This window comes from Hippocampus comes, unplaced genomic scaffold (genome assembly GCF_001891065.2).
Source record: "Hippocampus comes isolate QL1 unplaced genomic scaffold, H_comes_QL1_v1.1 scaffold271, whole genome shotgun sequence".
NCBI lineage: Eukaryota > Metazoa > Chordata > Actinopteri > Syngnathiformes > Syngnathidae > Hippocampus > Hippocampus comes.
Window position 1 is genome coordinate 245,113 of NW_017805830.1, and position 16,989 is coordinate 262,101.

Below are 16,989 nucleotides of genomic sequence, written 5' to 3' on the forward strand. Positions count from 1 at the left end.
GAATTGCGTGCTGCATCCGGATTGGCTAAGGCACTGACCAACGTGAACAGTCTCCGCACCTCGTCTTTGTACATACATACCCCACAATGTCGACGAAACATTCTGCACCGGCAAAGCGACCCGAGGACGCGCTCAAGCAATATTATTTTACAGTATAGCATTTCCAAAAACTATTGTAGTTATTTGTTGGAAACATTTTTTTTTTTTTGTGCTTGGGCCTGAAAACAGGTTTTGGTCTTTGGTTTCATTGTACACATAGTTCAGTATTGTATAATAAGCGTAAAAAATAAAGCTCACTACTTCACGGATTTCACCTGTCACTGGTTCTTTTTGGAACGTAACCCCCGCGATAAATGAGGGATTACTGTATACGATAAAAATATGATCACCTAAAACACACTGTTGACACAAAAATGACCTTGTCAGGTGGAGTGGCCAAGAGTGTCAGTGAAACTTAACCCAATTGAGTATGTCTTTTACCTCCTGAATAGGATACTGAAGGGAAAAAGGACCAGCAACAAACAAGAACTGAAAGAGGCTGCTGCAAAGGCCTGTAAACGCATTTCAAATGAAGAATCCAACAGTCTATTGATATCAATTCGTTGCAGGCTTGATGCAGTAATTGCAAGGAAGGGTTATGCCTCCAATAATAATAAATGTTATTCACGTTACGTTGGTATCCGTTTCAATACTTTTGCTCATTTAAAAAGTGAATGGCTTCAAACAAAAGGTACTCTATGCTGAGGCATTTAATACATCGAGATTAAAATGTATTACATTAAATTTAAATTTTAAATTAAATTAAATTAAAAAAAATTAGAAATAATTAAATTTAAAATTAAATAAAATATTTAAAAATATATTTAAATACCATCAAACAAAAGCTGTCATTCTGAAATTCTGTCTCTTATTCATTTTTCAATCTGACACCCAAATATATTCAGTCTACACCAAGGACAACGAAATGGATCTTGTTGTTCCAATACTGTAACCACAGAAATCATGTGATTATTACAATTACAAATTTTAATGGACTGACATCTTTAATATACTAGATTTCAATTTGATTCAAATCAACAGAATGTTTCAAAAGTAAGTTTTGGAAAGTAGTGTGCCAATTTTTATATCTAACATGAGATCCAAGTGTGGATGACAAATGCCAGTATACATTCTGAGTAAGGCACTATCTCCCTGCTGTGGCATAGAATGTGTGTGAGTGTGTGTGTGTCTGTGTGTGCGTGCGTGTGTGTCGCATGTGACCGCAGAGCAGTGAGAAGATAAGGTAGATGTCGACTTAGTTTGCATGGCCCTTTTGTTTATATCATGATCAAGAATGAAGCAAATACAAGAGTCAAGAAAGAAATAAATGAAAAGTGACACATTACATACCCTTGTTCCGGGCTTTCTGAAGGATGTTATTGCGTGTTGCATCATCACAGACATCAATGGCACAGAAAGTTCCTTGCCCTCGAGCTCGACTCAAGATGCCGGCGTACTGAGCCTGAGAAGAAGAGGCATCTAGGTCATACTCTCACCGAGCAAGAGCTCGTGAGCAACATTGTTTATATTCTGAACTGTGAATTGGAAAAATAAGTATAGTCCAGTATGGAGAACTGCGATTGGCTGGCAACCAGTCCAGGGTGTAACCCGCCTACTGCCCGAAGACGGCTGGGATAGGCTCCAGCACGCCCACGACCCTCATGAGGATAAGCGACTCGGATAACGGACGGACGGAACGGACAGTATGGAGAAGTTCAAACATAAATTGTTAGAATACATTGTCTGTCCTCAGTGTTCCACTGTGTGGCCCCTCCCTCTGTTGTTTTTTGTTACCTTTCCCTTAATTCAGTCTCCCCAATCATCGCACCTGTCTCACCTACACACCTGCCAGTCTTCACCTCGTCAGCCACACTCACCACCTGTTGCCAGTTCGTTAGCTGTCTTCCCTGCCGTACTTGCTGCTTCTTAGCTGTTACGCTCAGCCTTCCTGGACACCTGCGTTTGATTTCTCTGACTGCCTTTGGTTCCTGCCTCCTTGACCTGTCCCTTTTCTTGACAATAAACCAGTACTGAGTTTATTGTGTCTGACTGTGGGTCCTGTGCTAATCTTAAAATAAGCCTAACACAAATATAGAATATACAAATATATTGTATAACACACTTTGGGATCCTTCACTTTGTCAGTGCAGCCAATGTAAATAAGATTACAAATGCTTGAAATAATGAATAAAAAGCTTGTGTAAATAAACAACTACAACACTTCAGGCAAGCTACACAAAGTCATTTGACATTAAATAACACACAGAAATCAACACACAAACACATTACCTGTAACTCATTCAGGCCGTTCATCAAGGCTTTTCCTGAACGGTTCACCTCCACCAAGAGGTTTTCTCTGCGAATCACGCTGAGGACCTCGGAAAGCAACAAGTTCTTTGTAGGGTCTCCCATCCATGTGTTAAAGATGCGGTAGGGCTGACAACAGGCAAGCAACGTGTAAAAGATCACAATGTGACACAGCTATGACAGTGAGGGGGATTCAAAGACTGCAGAAATAAATACATATATTTTGATATGTTCGGATTAGATAAAGGCTTTGGTCTTTATTTGAGTAAATCTGGAAAATGGCAAACCTGATCAGCCTGAAATGCATCCTTGTAGTAGAAACCACCAGTCAGAAGCTTCTTGCTGAAGGAGACAATATCAGCGGGGTCGTCCATGCCCCAGTGCTCGTGGGCCCAGAACTTTCCTGTGCACCCTCCTCCGGTTTGGACCTCATCCACATGGAACGCACAGCCATGCTGCATGGAGAAAACAGACAAATGGATTGATACATGATAATTGAGAAAACACTGCAAAGTCAAACAACCTGACCATTACAATCTCAATTCAGTTGGCTCTTCAATTTCATAAAAAGGCCAATACAGTGATGGTGAATTCATTATCCCTTCACACACGCCACATATAATATCTCTTCTTTACTTACTTTTCTGCATCAATACACAAATCTCAAACAAACAAATCAAACAAATCTCTTCGAGTTAGATTGCTTGTTAGCTAGAATGATGCAGTATAAAATGGGAAAGACACTCGGACCATGTCGAACTTCAAAAGTGACTCATTACAATATAAGCCTGCACGGGATTTGGAACACTCGACTAACCCAGAATGAAACACTGGTTGTACCCATAAAACCTACTTGCTGCAACCAGACCTTTACATATTTTGAAGAACACACACAAAAAAACCTTATAAAGAGTGAGGGTAACTCTCCACTCTAACCTGGCACTGATTCACTATGTAAAAATGAAATGGTCCACGTTTGTCATGTAGTGTGATGGTAAATGACCAAAAAGGCAGAGAGGCATGAGAAGCAAGGTGTACTGAACAAAATATATTAACATGAACACTTACAGGGGAACACTGGAAAAACAAAATTAACAACACAAAAAAGTCTTGAAAAATGCGACAACTCAAAATATCAAACAAACAAAAACCCGTGACAGTTGCACAATTTGACTGTAAGTCGTCGGCGTATTAGTTCTTTTGCCAGAAAAGAGCTAATGACATGCTCACCAACAGGTGCGACATTGGACAAACGGAGCAGATCCCTGACAATGTTGAATGTCGTTGGACACCAGAATTCATTACAGATTGATACTGTGGCATGTGACCCATTTGTTGCAGGCACTTGTCAAAGACCCGATTGCTGTTACTGTTGCCGTTACTGTTACCTTGCTGGCAATTTTGCGGAGGCTCCTGAAGAATTCCGCAGAGGCGTGATTATCTCCTCCCTCAGCTTGAATGGGTTCGATTACAATCCCGGCAACAGGCTTACCCTTCTGCCTCCACTTTCCGATCAGGTCCTCTACCTGAAGACACATTCAAGATGCAAGATGGACAGCTTTATAAATGTATCCAAAAACATCCATCCATCCATCCATCCATCCATCTATCCATTTTCTTCCGCTTATCTGGGTAAGGGTCACAGGGACAGCAGTTTAAGCAGGGAAGAAGAGACTTCCCTCTCCAAAGTCACTTCATTCATCTTTTGTGGGGGAATCCCGAAGTGTTCCCAGGCCAGCTGAGAGACACAGTCTCTCCAGCGCATCCTGGGTTGTCCTGGGGCCTCGGGGAGCATCCACGAGGCATCCTAAAGAGACGCTGAGTCACCTCTTCCGGCTCTCGCAAAATGAAGGACCAGCGGCTCTACTTAGAGCCCCTTCTGGATGGTTGAGCTTCTCACAGTATCTCTAAGGGTGAAACCCAAAGAACATGCACCAAGCTTCCCCTTGCCTGTGTTGTGTTCTCCGGGAACCCCAGTTTCCTCCCACATTCCAAAAACACGCATGGCAGGTTAATGGAGTACTTTAAATTGTCCCTAGGTGTGAGGGGGTGCCGATGGTTGTTCGTGTCTGTGTGCCCTGCAATTGGCTGGCAACCAGTTCAGTTTGTCCCCCGCCTACTGCCAGAAGACAGCTGGGATAGGCTCCAGTACGCCCCGCAACACTTGTGAGGATAAGCGGATCAGAAAATGGATGGATGGATAATATAATATGTAATAGAATAATTTATTTATGAAATATATTACTACATTTCATATTATATTATTTTTAAAATATTACTAAATATTTAGAAATATTTATGAATTAAGGGTTAAGGTGATTTTTTTTCTGAAACGTCATAGCTAGAAATAGCTAGAAACGCATGGTAAAATCCATATCAAGCAAGTTTTTACAGGTCAAACTTAAAAAACAAAAAAATGAAAATATCTCAAAAATCTGATGTACAAGGAAAAAAGTAACGCCATTTTTGAAATCAGCATCAAAAATACATTAGCCATCTCTGATTAAAATGTTGTTGACCAGTGTACTTGGCCTGGCTGCTAATCGGTCTATCTCTATTGTACACAATTTAGTAGCCAAGCATGAGCCATTGAAATTTACAAACATGTCAAAACATGTTGGCTGTTCTTATTATCATTCCATTTACATCTAGGTTGTCCTCATGAGAACACACGTGGAGAGCTGACCTGCTCCAAACAGCGAGCCTCCTCCTGTGCATTCTCTCTGCTGAACTCCTCCAATGGATACTGCAGTTTGGGGAATGGGGCGATAGGCCAATCAAAAGCGGGCACATCCAACTTATGTATTGCTTTGGAGTGTGTTGTTGCCAAGCACCCTGGGAAAGACAAAGTTAAAAACCGTGTAATAAAAATAAAAACGGCAACATATTTAGAATTGAACGCCTTGGTGTGATGGCTTGTTTGTTTGTTTGTTTATTGTTTATTGAACATAAAACATATACAGTAATAATTTGACAGAAAATAAGGTAAATAAAATAGTAAAGAGGAAAGAGAAATTTGTCATCATTCAACACAGTTATTATGTTCAAGGGAGTAGGAAGAAGTAAAGAACTTATCTAGTCCTACCCCGTGTTATATGTTTATATCTATTGAATCATTTTTATATCAATCAGAAAAGAAACAAAGTAAGAAGAAAGAAGTCTCCATTAAGGCTCATACTTTACCCTTAACCGTGATATTTTTATACTTTTGGTTTGTCTCGGGAATTTATACATACACACCCTGGCACTCTTGTGTTAATTTTCTCTTGTATTCATAATGGATATTTCAATACCTTTCTCTATTTATCAACCTAGTTCTGATTCATTATATTTAATGTTTAGAATTTATCATTTTAACTCTGATTGATGTATGTAGTTTGTACTATTTTTTTGAATTTGTTTTTGAACTCAGCAAGCGATTTACTCATTTGGAGGAAATGTATTTTTGCAATTTATGCGTTCTCCCAACAATATTTTTTTTAAAAATCAAAACACCACTGTGAATCGAGGTGCAGACGAACCTTGGGACTCATTATACTATAATGATGACAATGTAGCTACAAACGGACGGAGTGGGTGGTGGAAAGGATCGAATTAGCATAAAATGGATGAAAATGTGTTTCTTGATTGTATTGTCCTCACTGAAGGCAGGACCCATCATGTTCAGTCCATGTGTGACAGCAGCTTGTGTACTGTATTCTGTCTTGGAACGAGGCAACCACATGCTGCTTCACCATGTCTCCAGATGATGTACCCACATGTCATTGCCCGGTTTGTTACACATCCACTCTATTTTATATTATGAGCCTTCATGGGTTCAATGATTTCCGGCTTTATTTGGCATTATTCGTTTTAGAATGGGATCAAATGCTGTGGCGGGCCGTGGCCCACAGGCTGAAAGTGTTATTTTCAACCAGCCTCCTTCTTCTACTTCCGTCTCGATTCCTGAGCCGGCCTTTGGCCAAATAGGCTCTTTGTCTGTCTACGCCTCCTCAGCGTCACTATTAACCTGTCGGCTTTCAGGGATGGGGGTGAGGGGGGGGCCTTAGCAACCGCCCATCAACACATCCAAGAAGCAAAAAATTCCAAGGCACTCCCTCCGACTGCCTCATTAGAGGTGCTGGATCGGCTGGAAAAAAAAAAAGAGAGCTCATCTGAGGTAGTCTGAACGGTGAAGCAAATAGCTCAATTTGGAGGAAGTCATCCGTAATGTAGAATGTCATACGACAGCCACAGTTGCTATATCACCAGCTCAGCTAATTTAATAGCTTCGCACCCGTTGTTCTAGGAAACTTTCATTACTAAATGTATGAGGTACTGCCAGCTAACTTGGGTTTGGTGGGGTGGGGGGAGAGCTACACAAAAGACATTTGCACAACAGGCATGAAGCACAAACAGAAACGGATCCTGGTCCCCCCCAAAGGGGATTCAGTTGAACCAGACAACCGAGCCAATTACCAGGAATTGCCAAAACCTGCCCCGGTGGCACCGACTCACAGGAAACAAGGCAGTTGGACTCGCAATACCTGATGACATACGCAAGCAAAGCCCATTTCACACAGAGATCCTGCAAAATGGATGCATCTGTGTCGTGACAGAAAATACGAAATTCTTCTCACCACTGTGGTGGCATTGCGGAAGAGACGTCATGGGAAATTCAACAGAGCAGGCAAAAACAAGATGCTACATGTGACATGAGAAAATGATGCGCTTGTCGTTCGATTTGCTGAAGCAGCATGTGGCTTGTTAAAGGTTATTTTGTTCCAGGTAACGAAAAAAAAATATTTGATCAAGAGGCTCGAGATTTAGTACAAGAGTGACAGCAGCTGCCATGTTCGTCAGAAGACCTTGTCGGCTGCATTGTGTTCTACCTTCCCGTCAGTCTAAAGCGGGGGTCGGCATTTTATAGGTCTCATATTTTTTTTCAGCTTCTTTAGTTCTCAATTTTAAAAACAACTTATATAAATTGTTTTTCTTTTTACATGCGTTTTCTATGCCTTTCATTATCCATGGCTTACTTGGGTCTTTATACTTTTTGGGGACTTTAGTTAATGGAAAATGTTTATCATATAAGGAGATTATGGTAGACTGAAATACTTCAAACGCTGTATTTGGGTCTTCGTTTGAGTAGACCTCGGTCCAGTTTTGTTTTTCTAGGTCTTGCTTAAAAGCATCGATGGAGCGTTGGGTTCTTAGTCTTATTTCTGTTAAGTGAGTTGTTGACTTAGCTTTTCTATCAAAATAATTTGGAAAAACTGCAAAGACAGGTAGATGGTCACTTATATCATTAATGAGAAGTCCACTTTCCATTTAAGTCTGAATCACTCATGGCTCGGATAGTTAAAAAGTAGTCGTTCAATCCATTTTGTTTTGAGGAGATAGGTAGACAAAACATGATAATGAAATTCACAGTAGTTGAAGCACGGTGTTGCTTCATGTTACTCACTTTGCCCATGACACTTACCCAGAGTTCTACCATGGAAACCCCCCATGAAAGATAAAATACTCAAGTCTGGACAACCTGGGCCCTGAGAAAAACGGAAAATAAAAGGATGAAAACTAAAACGGATCAAAGATTTGTTCACTAGACCCAGAACAATACAGAATATAACCGAAAATCTAATGGGAAGTGTTTTCTTCACCTGGTTTATCATGGAGGTACGGAGCTCTTCATTGGATGGTGAGGTGTGGCCACGCTCTTTATTCTGCACCAAGAACCAAACACATTTGAAATCCAGTTGCGTGAACATTTGATTCAATATGACATATAACATTTGACCTGAAGTTTTACTCTCCAGAACAGTGATTAAAGATTCAGGTTTGCATAAAGCAAACGACCAATAACTGACCAATAAGCTTGAACTTTGATAAGGTCTCCAGTCAGGAGCTAGCGAATGCTTGTCCTTAATCTATTAGTTAAGAAACGTAATGCCTGGATAGAAGGTGGATTTCCCATGATGGCCCCTTCACCCCCGAAACGTCCTCTCTGTCATTTATACTGTCTGCTTGAGCCAACAAAGCTTTTACATGTATCAAGATTACAGTATCAGTTAGCGCAGTTAGCAAACCAGCATCATAGTCATAATCATAATCAACAGAACAAAACATGACAATATTCAATACATTTTTTTTTTTGACATATTGTTTGCCGGAGGGAATTCACTCACCCTGTACCAGATAAACATGGCCTTGTAAGCATTCTCATTGGAGCATGAGCCACAGGCCATTGTCTGCACACGAGTCATTCCACTCGGCGCCACCTGAACAAGGGGAAGAGAAGAGAAAGAAAACAACACATTGTGGCGCTGCTACTTAACTATAAGACAAAATATTGCACATTATATTATACTCGTATGATACATATTTTATAGAGGAGGTCAATTACAGTATCGATACTCGATTGAATGTAGTAGAGCATGTTTATTTACAAATAACTCACAGAAAGGAGACTTTCTGTGATTTTGTCCGGAAAATTCTCAGGTGGCAAGATTCCAAGGGCGGGTCGGTTCACAACTGTACTCTGAAACAGGACAGGGAATCAGTGATGTTAATTCAAATGTAGAGCAACAAATGCATTATTGCTATTATTACAAGATTGATAAACTGACCTACCAGATTGTTCGGGTTGGACATTAGTTTGAGGAGAGCAGGGTGATTGTATCCTGAAAGAGGCCAGAAAGAGGGCTGGGTTTGGATAAAGTTGACATTGAATGGTCATAAGCTTAATTCATTTCAATGCATCCAGGGTGCAGGTACACAAAACTAATAAAACACCCAAATTCTCAGAAAATTAGACTAATACTTAAGACTATACAAAGAAAGGACTTTTGGAAATGTTGGCCAACCCAAGTTTATAAACATGAAACGTATGTACATGTCCAGCACTCCATGCTTAATTGGGGCTCCATTTGCCTGAATTAGTGCAGCAATCCGACGAGACATGGTCGAGGATCACTGCTCGGATGTTATGAGAGCGCAGGTTGCTCTGACAGTGGCCTTCAGCTCTTCTGCATTGCTGGGTCTTGCACATTGCATCGTCTTCTTCACAATACCCCAGAGATTTTCTAGGTCAGGCGAGTTTGCTGGCCAGTCAAGAACAGGAATACTATGGTCCTTACACTAGGTACTGATAACTTTGGCACTGTGTGAAGGCGCCAAGTCCTGTTGGAAAGTGAAATCTGCATCTCTAAAAAACTGGTCAGCAGGAGGAAGCATGAAGTGCTCTAAAATTTTCTGGTAGATGGCCGCGTCGACCTAGGACATCAGGAAACACAAAGGACGAACTCCAGCAGATGACATAACACCCCAAACCATGACTGACTGTGGAAATTTGACACTGGACCTCACGCAACGTGGATTCTGTGACACCCCTCGCTTCCTCCAGACTAAGCGACCCTACCCTGGTTCTCGAAGGACATGCTAAATTTGCTTTCATCAGAGAACATGACTTTGGACCACTCAGCAGCATTTTTGTCTTTAGCCCAGGCTTCTGACGCTGTTTGTTGTTCAAGAGTGGCTTGGCACAAGGAATGCAAAGGCTAAAACCCATGTCTCGCATAGAATTTTCACAATATGCTAATTTTCTGAGATAGTGAATTTGGGGTTTTTATTATCTTTCAAATATAGTCATCTAAATTACCGTATTAGGCACACCTTCAATGAATAGCATATTTTAAATCTGTTTTCATATATAAGGTGCACCACATTAGAAGGTGCATAGAATAGAAGCTACAATAGTGGCTGCAGTTGCGGCATGCATCCACTAGATAGAGCCACGGTAAAGGGAATCAGTACAATACAATAGAGTACAGCTTTATTTATACAGAGCTTTCGCAATAGCTGCAGCTGTAACAAAGCGCTTGATAGAATATTGAAAACACTACGCCCAAGAAATCAGAATATTGATCATATGGAAGGCGCACTGTCGGCTTTTGAGAAAATTGAATGCTTTTAGGTGGCACCTTATGGTGTGGAAAATACAGTAAAATGAATTGATACTTGAAATGTATGAAGAAACTAATGTCATGCTAAGTATTCATAACAAGCGAGAGGTCAGAGCTGAGCTGATGTGCCTGAGGGAGGATCGCCACCCCCGTTCCAGAATGCAAAGTCCATGCTCGTAAATTAAGCCACTGAGACACTGGACGAAAGCAGCACTCTGTTCATCATGCACACAAGGTAGGAGGACATAATATTTCCAGTGGAATCTCACTTGTAAGACTTATTTTATATTCCTGACTGGAAATGATATGGCTTCATTCTTTCAGGATTAACGCTATACCTGGAGATGAATTCCAGTCAGTGTTTGTGCATAAATTGCTGATGGTGTAGTGGTACACCCGCCTGACTTGTTTGCGGGCAGCGTGGGATCGGTGTGGATGCGGGCGTGAATGGTCATTTGTCTCTAAATGTGCCGTGCAACTGGCTGGCGACCAGTTCAGGGGGTAGTCTGCCTTCTGCCTGAAGTCAGCTGCTATAGGCTCAAGCACCCCCCACAAACCTGTTCAGAATAAGCAATGGATGGCTGGATGAATGGATGGATGTCGTTGTGCAGTCTAGTCCAAGATTTCCACGTGATGCTTATCTAGTGATGTGTTCAAGGAATATGGCAGCCAGCTATTTTTGTTGAAATATAGATGAAAAATATAGGTTATCAAATTAAGAATCGACAAAATATTACATTTTTAATGTTGCAAATGGTGTACATCTGTGAATTGGCCCAAAAATAAAAACGCGGCCTTGCTTTTGATATATGTCTACGAGGCGACCACATTTAAATGGTACTTACAAAGCATAGTATTTATTTATTTATTTGATATACCATTGAGGTAATGACAGGAATTTGAAAAGCAGCGTACCATTCAAAACAAATATTAGAATACTTTTTAACAAAAAAAAAAAAAAAAAAGCCTTAATGATATGCCTTAGTAGTATTAAGAAACAAATTGCAAATATGGGCATGTTGACAGTTTGTACAGTTAACACCATCAAACAGTTAACACCATCAAACAATGATATAGTTTCAAAAAGCAATCAAATAACTCTTCGCTTCGGTTCTGATCTATGCCAATTACACAATACAGCTTTGAATGTTTATTTTTTATGTAAAGTATTCTGCGTCCTTACATAAATTCAAGTTGTCTCTCACTTCTAACCAGCAGAGCGCAGTGAAGTACAACAATGACACTGTTCTCAAGCATTCACGTTCATATTTTCATTCTTCATTTGCATCTAAGAGCTGATTATTTTTAGACAACAAAATGAACATGCGCAAATTGGAGGATCCCACAAGACGTTACTTAATTTTGTTCATGTAATGTATGAGGAAGAAGGAAGTGGTGGAATATGAGACTGGCTTGTATGTTTAAGATTAAAAAAAGTATATATATATATATATAGGTCAGGCCCAATTAACTCAGTTGACATCATCTGTCTCTCTTTTGTAAGATTTGAAGTGCCATTGTTATTCATGTGGCGAGCTTGTGGCTCACAAAGACCATCGTGAACCTGCCGTTTTATTCATTTGAGAAAACAGTGGGCAAGGCATTTCAATCAACTGATGGTGTGTAGAGATTACACATTCATGGTCTGCGTGGCGTACAGTATCTCAAGGAAGACTGAGATGAAAGTACACCCTGTTATTTTTTCGATTAGATCTAGATGCATATTGAGCAGGTTGGTCCTGGTTGTATAACTTGTGAAACGCAATAGACACAGCAGTTAGCCTTTCAGCTACTGAATTAATGAATGCGTAAGTCCCTGGCAAGAACAAAACCCCCTTTTTGGAGGTTGCCTGAAGCCTGGATCCTTGTAGTAAGGCTTAAAAATAATGATGATCATGGAGAATATATTGCAAGCAAACCAGAGTAAGTTTCGTTTCAATTTCAGGAGACTGATGTTAGTTATGTAAGCAATATATAACATAAAATAATTGTTTTACATGGAATGTCAGTGTTGCAACCAACAAACCATTCAAGGTTAATTTTCACAAGTCCACAAATTTATGGGGGCCTTTATGTGGGGCTGATCAAAGGCACATTAAATGTTGGCTGTCATTCAACGCAGGTTTGAATGTGATTGCTTAATTGTGGACACGGCCACAACTCAGTAATACGAGGGTCAATAAAACAAGCTGGCATCTTCCAGGAGTGTCACCTGGTTTTAATGCCCCCACCCCATCACAAGGCTGACCAATGCAGTAACAGTATTATTATCTATTCCATACATAAATGTGATAAAAAGGTTTACAATCGACTAACAAACCGTGTTGAAACCCTTTTCAAATAGGAATTATTGTTAATATGTCACTGAGACCGGTGGACTGTGGTCTACAACTCACCCGCGAGGGTTTACGTATCTTTAAACTGTGTTGTTACGAACCAATAGGAATGGAGGAGATCTGAGTGTAGATGTCCAGCATCCGGTTGCCGTCCACATCCACCAGGTAATTTCCCCTGCTCTCTTCATAGTTACAGAAGAAGTTGACAGCGGCAACATTCTGGGAAGACACATGTTTTCTAATTCAAAACAAACATACAACAAGATTGATGCCAGCTTCATTCCTCGGTTGAGGACAAACACAGTAAAAAAACAAACCGGAACACTTTAGAGAGAGAGAGAGAGAAAGGTGGACTTCACTAACACCAGATGGCAATTAGCTTGTGCATATGTCTTGTTAGTCTCCTCTCACTTCCCATGAATGAGTTATTATTCAGGTTCATTTTGTTATCGTGGTCGATTACTATTTAGACCCTGGGCCTTGTGGTCACATTCAAATGCCAAGCAGAATGCTCCCATGTGTGCTCTCTCTCCTTCACAGTGCCAGTAGCTGACTGCATCACGATCTGCAATCGTTTTGAATTGGGAGCTGAACACGTACCTGGCACTTGAGCAGCTCTCACTCTTTTTTTTTAATTTTTATTTTTACTCACAAGCAGCCAGTCTTCCTTCATTGCAGATTTAAAGTCATATATCTGACAACCTACCGCAGAACAAAGATACAGTGTCTGGAAGCCAATGTCTTAAGACAGCTGGAAACAGCTGGTGCCAGATTTATGCCACTCCAGTGCTGTTAATTCATATCATCTCCGCTAGGAATATTTTCATGTTTGTTGGTCTATTATTTATATAGCTACTATATACAGCTACACTTACAGGCAAATTGATGAATGCGCAAGTGGAATTTATTTGTTTGTCCCAAGACAGAACTAATCAAAGTGGCACATTGTGCATCGAGATTCCTGGTGAGGTTAACCAGTCACCTGCAATTTTTGCGAGCCGGCATATATGCATGACCTGTCTGTACAGTTTCATCACTGAAAGTTCCATTATACATTCCGTAAACATTGATTTTTTTTTTTTTTTTTTTTTTTACCAAAGATAACTTTTGCACTGTTTTGCAATCATCCATGTGTCCAGTTTCCATCAATCTACTTCTTATCCCATTCAAGGGTCATGCGAGATAGAGAGCCGATCAGCGATGACCTCACCAAACATACCAAACAAAGAGCAATTCATGTTAACATTCGCACCGTGAACAATTTAAGGTAAGGTTTCCATGAACCTAACATGCTTGTTCAGGCCTCGACAGAGCTGATTGTTTGAATCAGTTGTGTTGGAGTAAGGAGGGACCGAAAACAGGCAGGATATGGCTCTCGAGGAACTGGAGTTCCCTACCCCTGCTCTAAATTGTCCCTAGGTGTGAGTGTGAGCGCGGATGGTTGTTTGTTTGTGTGTGCCCTGCAATTTGCTGGCAACCGGTTCAGGGTGTCCCCCGCCTACTGCCCGAAGACGGCTGGGATAGGCTCCAGCACCCCCCGCTAGCCTTGTGAGGATAAAGCGAATCGGAAAATGAATGGATGGATATACAGCATTAAAAATGTGAAAACAAAAATACAATTTTGGTATTTCGTAAGAAACATGAAGTTGAAGTAAATTACCGGTATTTGCTTTCACGGGGTCACATAAAATGGCCCCAGGGCTCTGACTTTGACATCGGTGCTTTCAAACTACGAAATCTATTGGATCTATTGGCCATTGTTTTTTTGTTTTTTTTTTTTTTGCTTGGATATTGAATACAGTTGTGTTAGCCACACAACTGTATTCAATGAGGTCTACAAAAATCCATGTTACACTCTACATCTCATCTAAACTCAATTTCGGCAATTTTGGCAGTGAAAGGGAACGTGGTCACGGTGTTTAAACGCGCCTTCTCAAGAGGCTAATAAGGTGACCCAGTCAACTACTGTACTTTTAAATCCACCCTCTAATGTCAATATGTCACATATAAATGAGATTGCTTCAAGTCCAAAACATTTAGCAAATAAAACTTTCAATAATTTGCTTATAAAGTAATACACAGATTACATGTGCAACAGCACTGCAAAAGGAAAAGAGGACAAAGTGGCATGGTCTAACTACAGGAACAGCATTTGTGCCACAGGCTGTATTTAACTAGTTCACTGGGCAGATACAATTGAAGATCCCATTTCGCCCCAGACACACATATATACACACACACATTAAGTGACTATAAAAACCGACACGCCCCTCTTCAAATGTCATGTTTTAGTGAAATATAAAAAAAGAGGCAAAGATAAATGACTGAAAAATGTTATCCACCATCAATGTGACCTGAAAAACACATTTGAAAAAAAAAAGGATAACAGAATGATGCCGAACAAATATTTGACAACCAATTAAAAAAAACTAAGATAAACAGGTTGCATAACTGTGAACATCCTGTTATTACTGGTGATGGAGCTGTGCTCAGCATTAAGCCATCACATTCAAAATTATGTTAATGAGAGCTTTGACAGCGTCCTTGTTCAAAGGTATTAGTCAGGAGAAGAATACAAAAGAATTTCCAAGGCATTAAATACATCTTTCATTTTTTTCATGAAATGAATGAATGAATGAATAAATATATCTTGGCAGTCTTCACCACGTGGAGAAAGTACATCAAAAGATCGGCAGTGCCAAGAACTGGATGTGTTTCCAAAATTGATGAAAACAAGAGAAGATAACAGGTCAGGGAGGCTGCCAAGAAAGCTGTGCACAACATCGAAGGAACGGCAGAAATTTCTGGCAAGCACTAGCTGTGTACTGCCATGTGACAAGTATTTCTCTTCTTCATCATTTTTCTGGGCTGTGTAACTGGGGTGGCAAGACGCAATATTTACCTTTCAGTGAAATCTCACATGTGGGGAAAATGTGCTACGGTCCAATGAAAACAAGTTTGAACTTTTTGGCCATAATTCCAAAAGGGATGTTTGGCGCCAACAAAACACTGCTCATTAGCAAAAGAACACCAAAGATACAGTGAGGAATGGTGCGGTTTTACTTCAGCTATTTATCAAATTTAACATGATGAAATTTTATGACCTGGTTGACTTTAAAATCACCCAATTAATGTACAAAGCACACAATAACCTGTTCTGCCAAAACATTCTGAAGTTTTTCGAAATTCGAGAGTTGCTATGATTTAAGAGGTACCAACTTATTCAAAACACTCAAAACAAGAACAAACATCAAGCAAAGAAGTGTATCTGTGAAAGGTGTTAATCTGTGGAATAATTTCGAAACGGACCTGAAAATGAGTAAATCGCTTGCTGAGTGAAAAAAATAGTACAAACAACCTACATCAATCAGAGTTAAGGTGATAAATTCTAAACATTAATTAAATATCATAATAAATCAGAATTAAGTTGATAAATAGAGAAAGGTACTGCAATCTCCATTATGAATACAGGAGAAAATTGACACAAGAGTGCCAGGGTGTGTATGTATACAATCCCGATACAAACCAAAAGTTGTAAAAATATCACGGTTAAGGGTAAAAACATGAGCCTTTATGAGACGTCTTCCTTCTTTCTTTCTTTCTTTTCTGATTGATATAAAAATAATCTATTTATATACAAACACATAACACGGGGTAGGACTAGATACGTTTTTTACTTCTTCCTACTCCCTTGAACATAATAATTGTGTTGAATGGTGACTGATTACGGTTTCCTTTTTACTATTTTACTTACCTTACTTTCAGTCAATTTATTACTGTATATGTTTTTATGTTCAATAAACAAACAAACGAAAAGAAACGAAACGAAGCTTCCTCTAGGACCTTAGTTAGCGTGTTGGGAATTATGAACACTTTTAAATAGGCTCTTTGCACGAAACACAGCGATGTCATTCGGTGATACAGTGGCCTGTGGTCTTTTGGTTGAGCTAACTACCACAGCCGTGTGTGCAACCACCAGCAAACAGCCAAGTATGAGCCTTTTAAAAGATCAATTCATTTTTCGTTCCAAAAGCAACACCAACAATAGCATGAATATCCAAATTCAAAGAAGTTTTAAGTAACCACGGATTTCCCGTAGATATTTAACTGACGATGATGACATCCGCTTCCATGAAGGTAAGATAGGGATAAACCTTGAAGGATATTGTCATTTTTCAAAACCAGAAAATTGTTTTGTTAGCAGGAGATTATGTGGAAAGAGCCCATACCAGTCAGTGTTAGTACAAAACTTTCAGGCACCTGCTTCAAGGTCGCAATATAGAAAGAAAAAAAAAAATATATATATATATATATATAGATAGACAGATAGATAGATATAGAGGGATATAGACAGATAGATAGAT

At 39.9% G+C, this 16,989-nt stretch overlaps 1 protein-coding gene across 1 annotated transcript in view; it reads right to left on the reverse strand.

Annotated features, from left to right (window-relative positions):
• Window positions 1-16,989, reverse strand: part of abat (4-aminobutyrate aminotransferase) — a 37,652-nt gene that overhangs the window by 6,122 nt on the left and 14,541 nt on the right. Inside the window, exons 5-15 of the mRNA XM_019887479.1 lie at window positions 12,727-12,844; window positions 8,959-9,008; window positions 8,786-8,866; window positions 8,514-8,606; window positions 7,989-8,051; window positions 7,811-7,874; window positions 5,033-5,181; window positions 3,735-3,872; window positions 2,634-2,801; window positions 2,329-2,475; window positions 1,390-1,501 (exon numbers count right to left, since the gene is read on the reverse strand). Coding sequence (XP_019743038.1) covers window positions 1,390-1,501; window positions 2,329-2,475; window positions 2,634-2,801; window positions 3,735-3,872; window positions 5,033-5,181; window positions 7,811-7,874; window positions 7,989-8,051; window positions 8,514-8,606; window positions 8,786-8,866; window positions 8,959-9,008; window positions 12,727-12,844 — 1,183 coding nt within the window. The remainder of the gene's footprint in view (window positions 1-1,389; window positions 1,502-2,328; window positions 2,476-2,633; window positions 2,802-3,734; window positions 3,873-5,032; window positions 5,182-7,810; window positions 7,875-7,988; window positions 8,052-8,513; window positions 8,607-8,785; window positions 8,867-8,958; window positions 9,009-12,726; window positions 12,845-16,989) is intronic.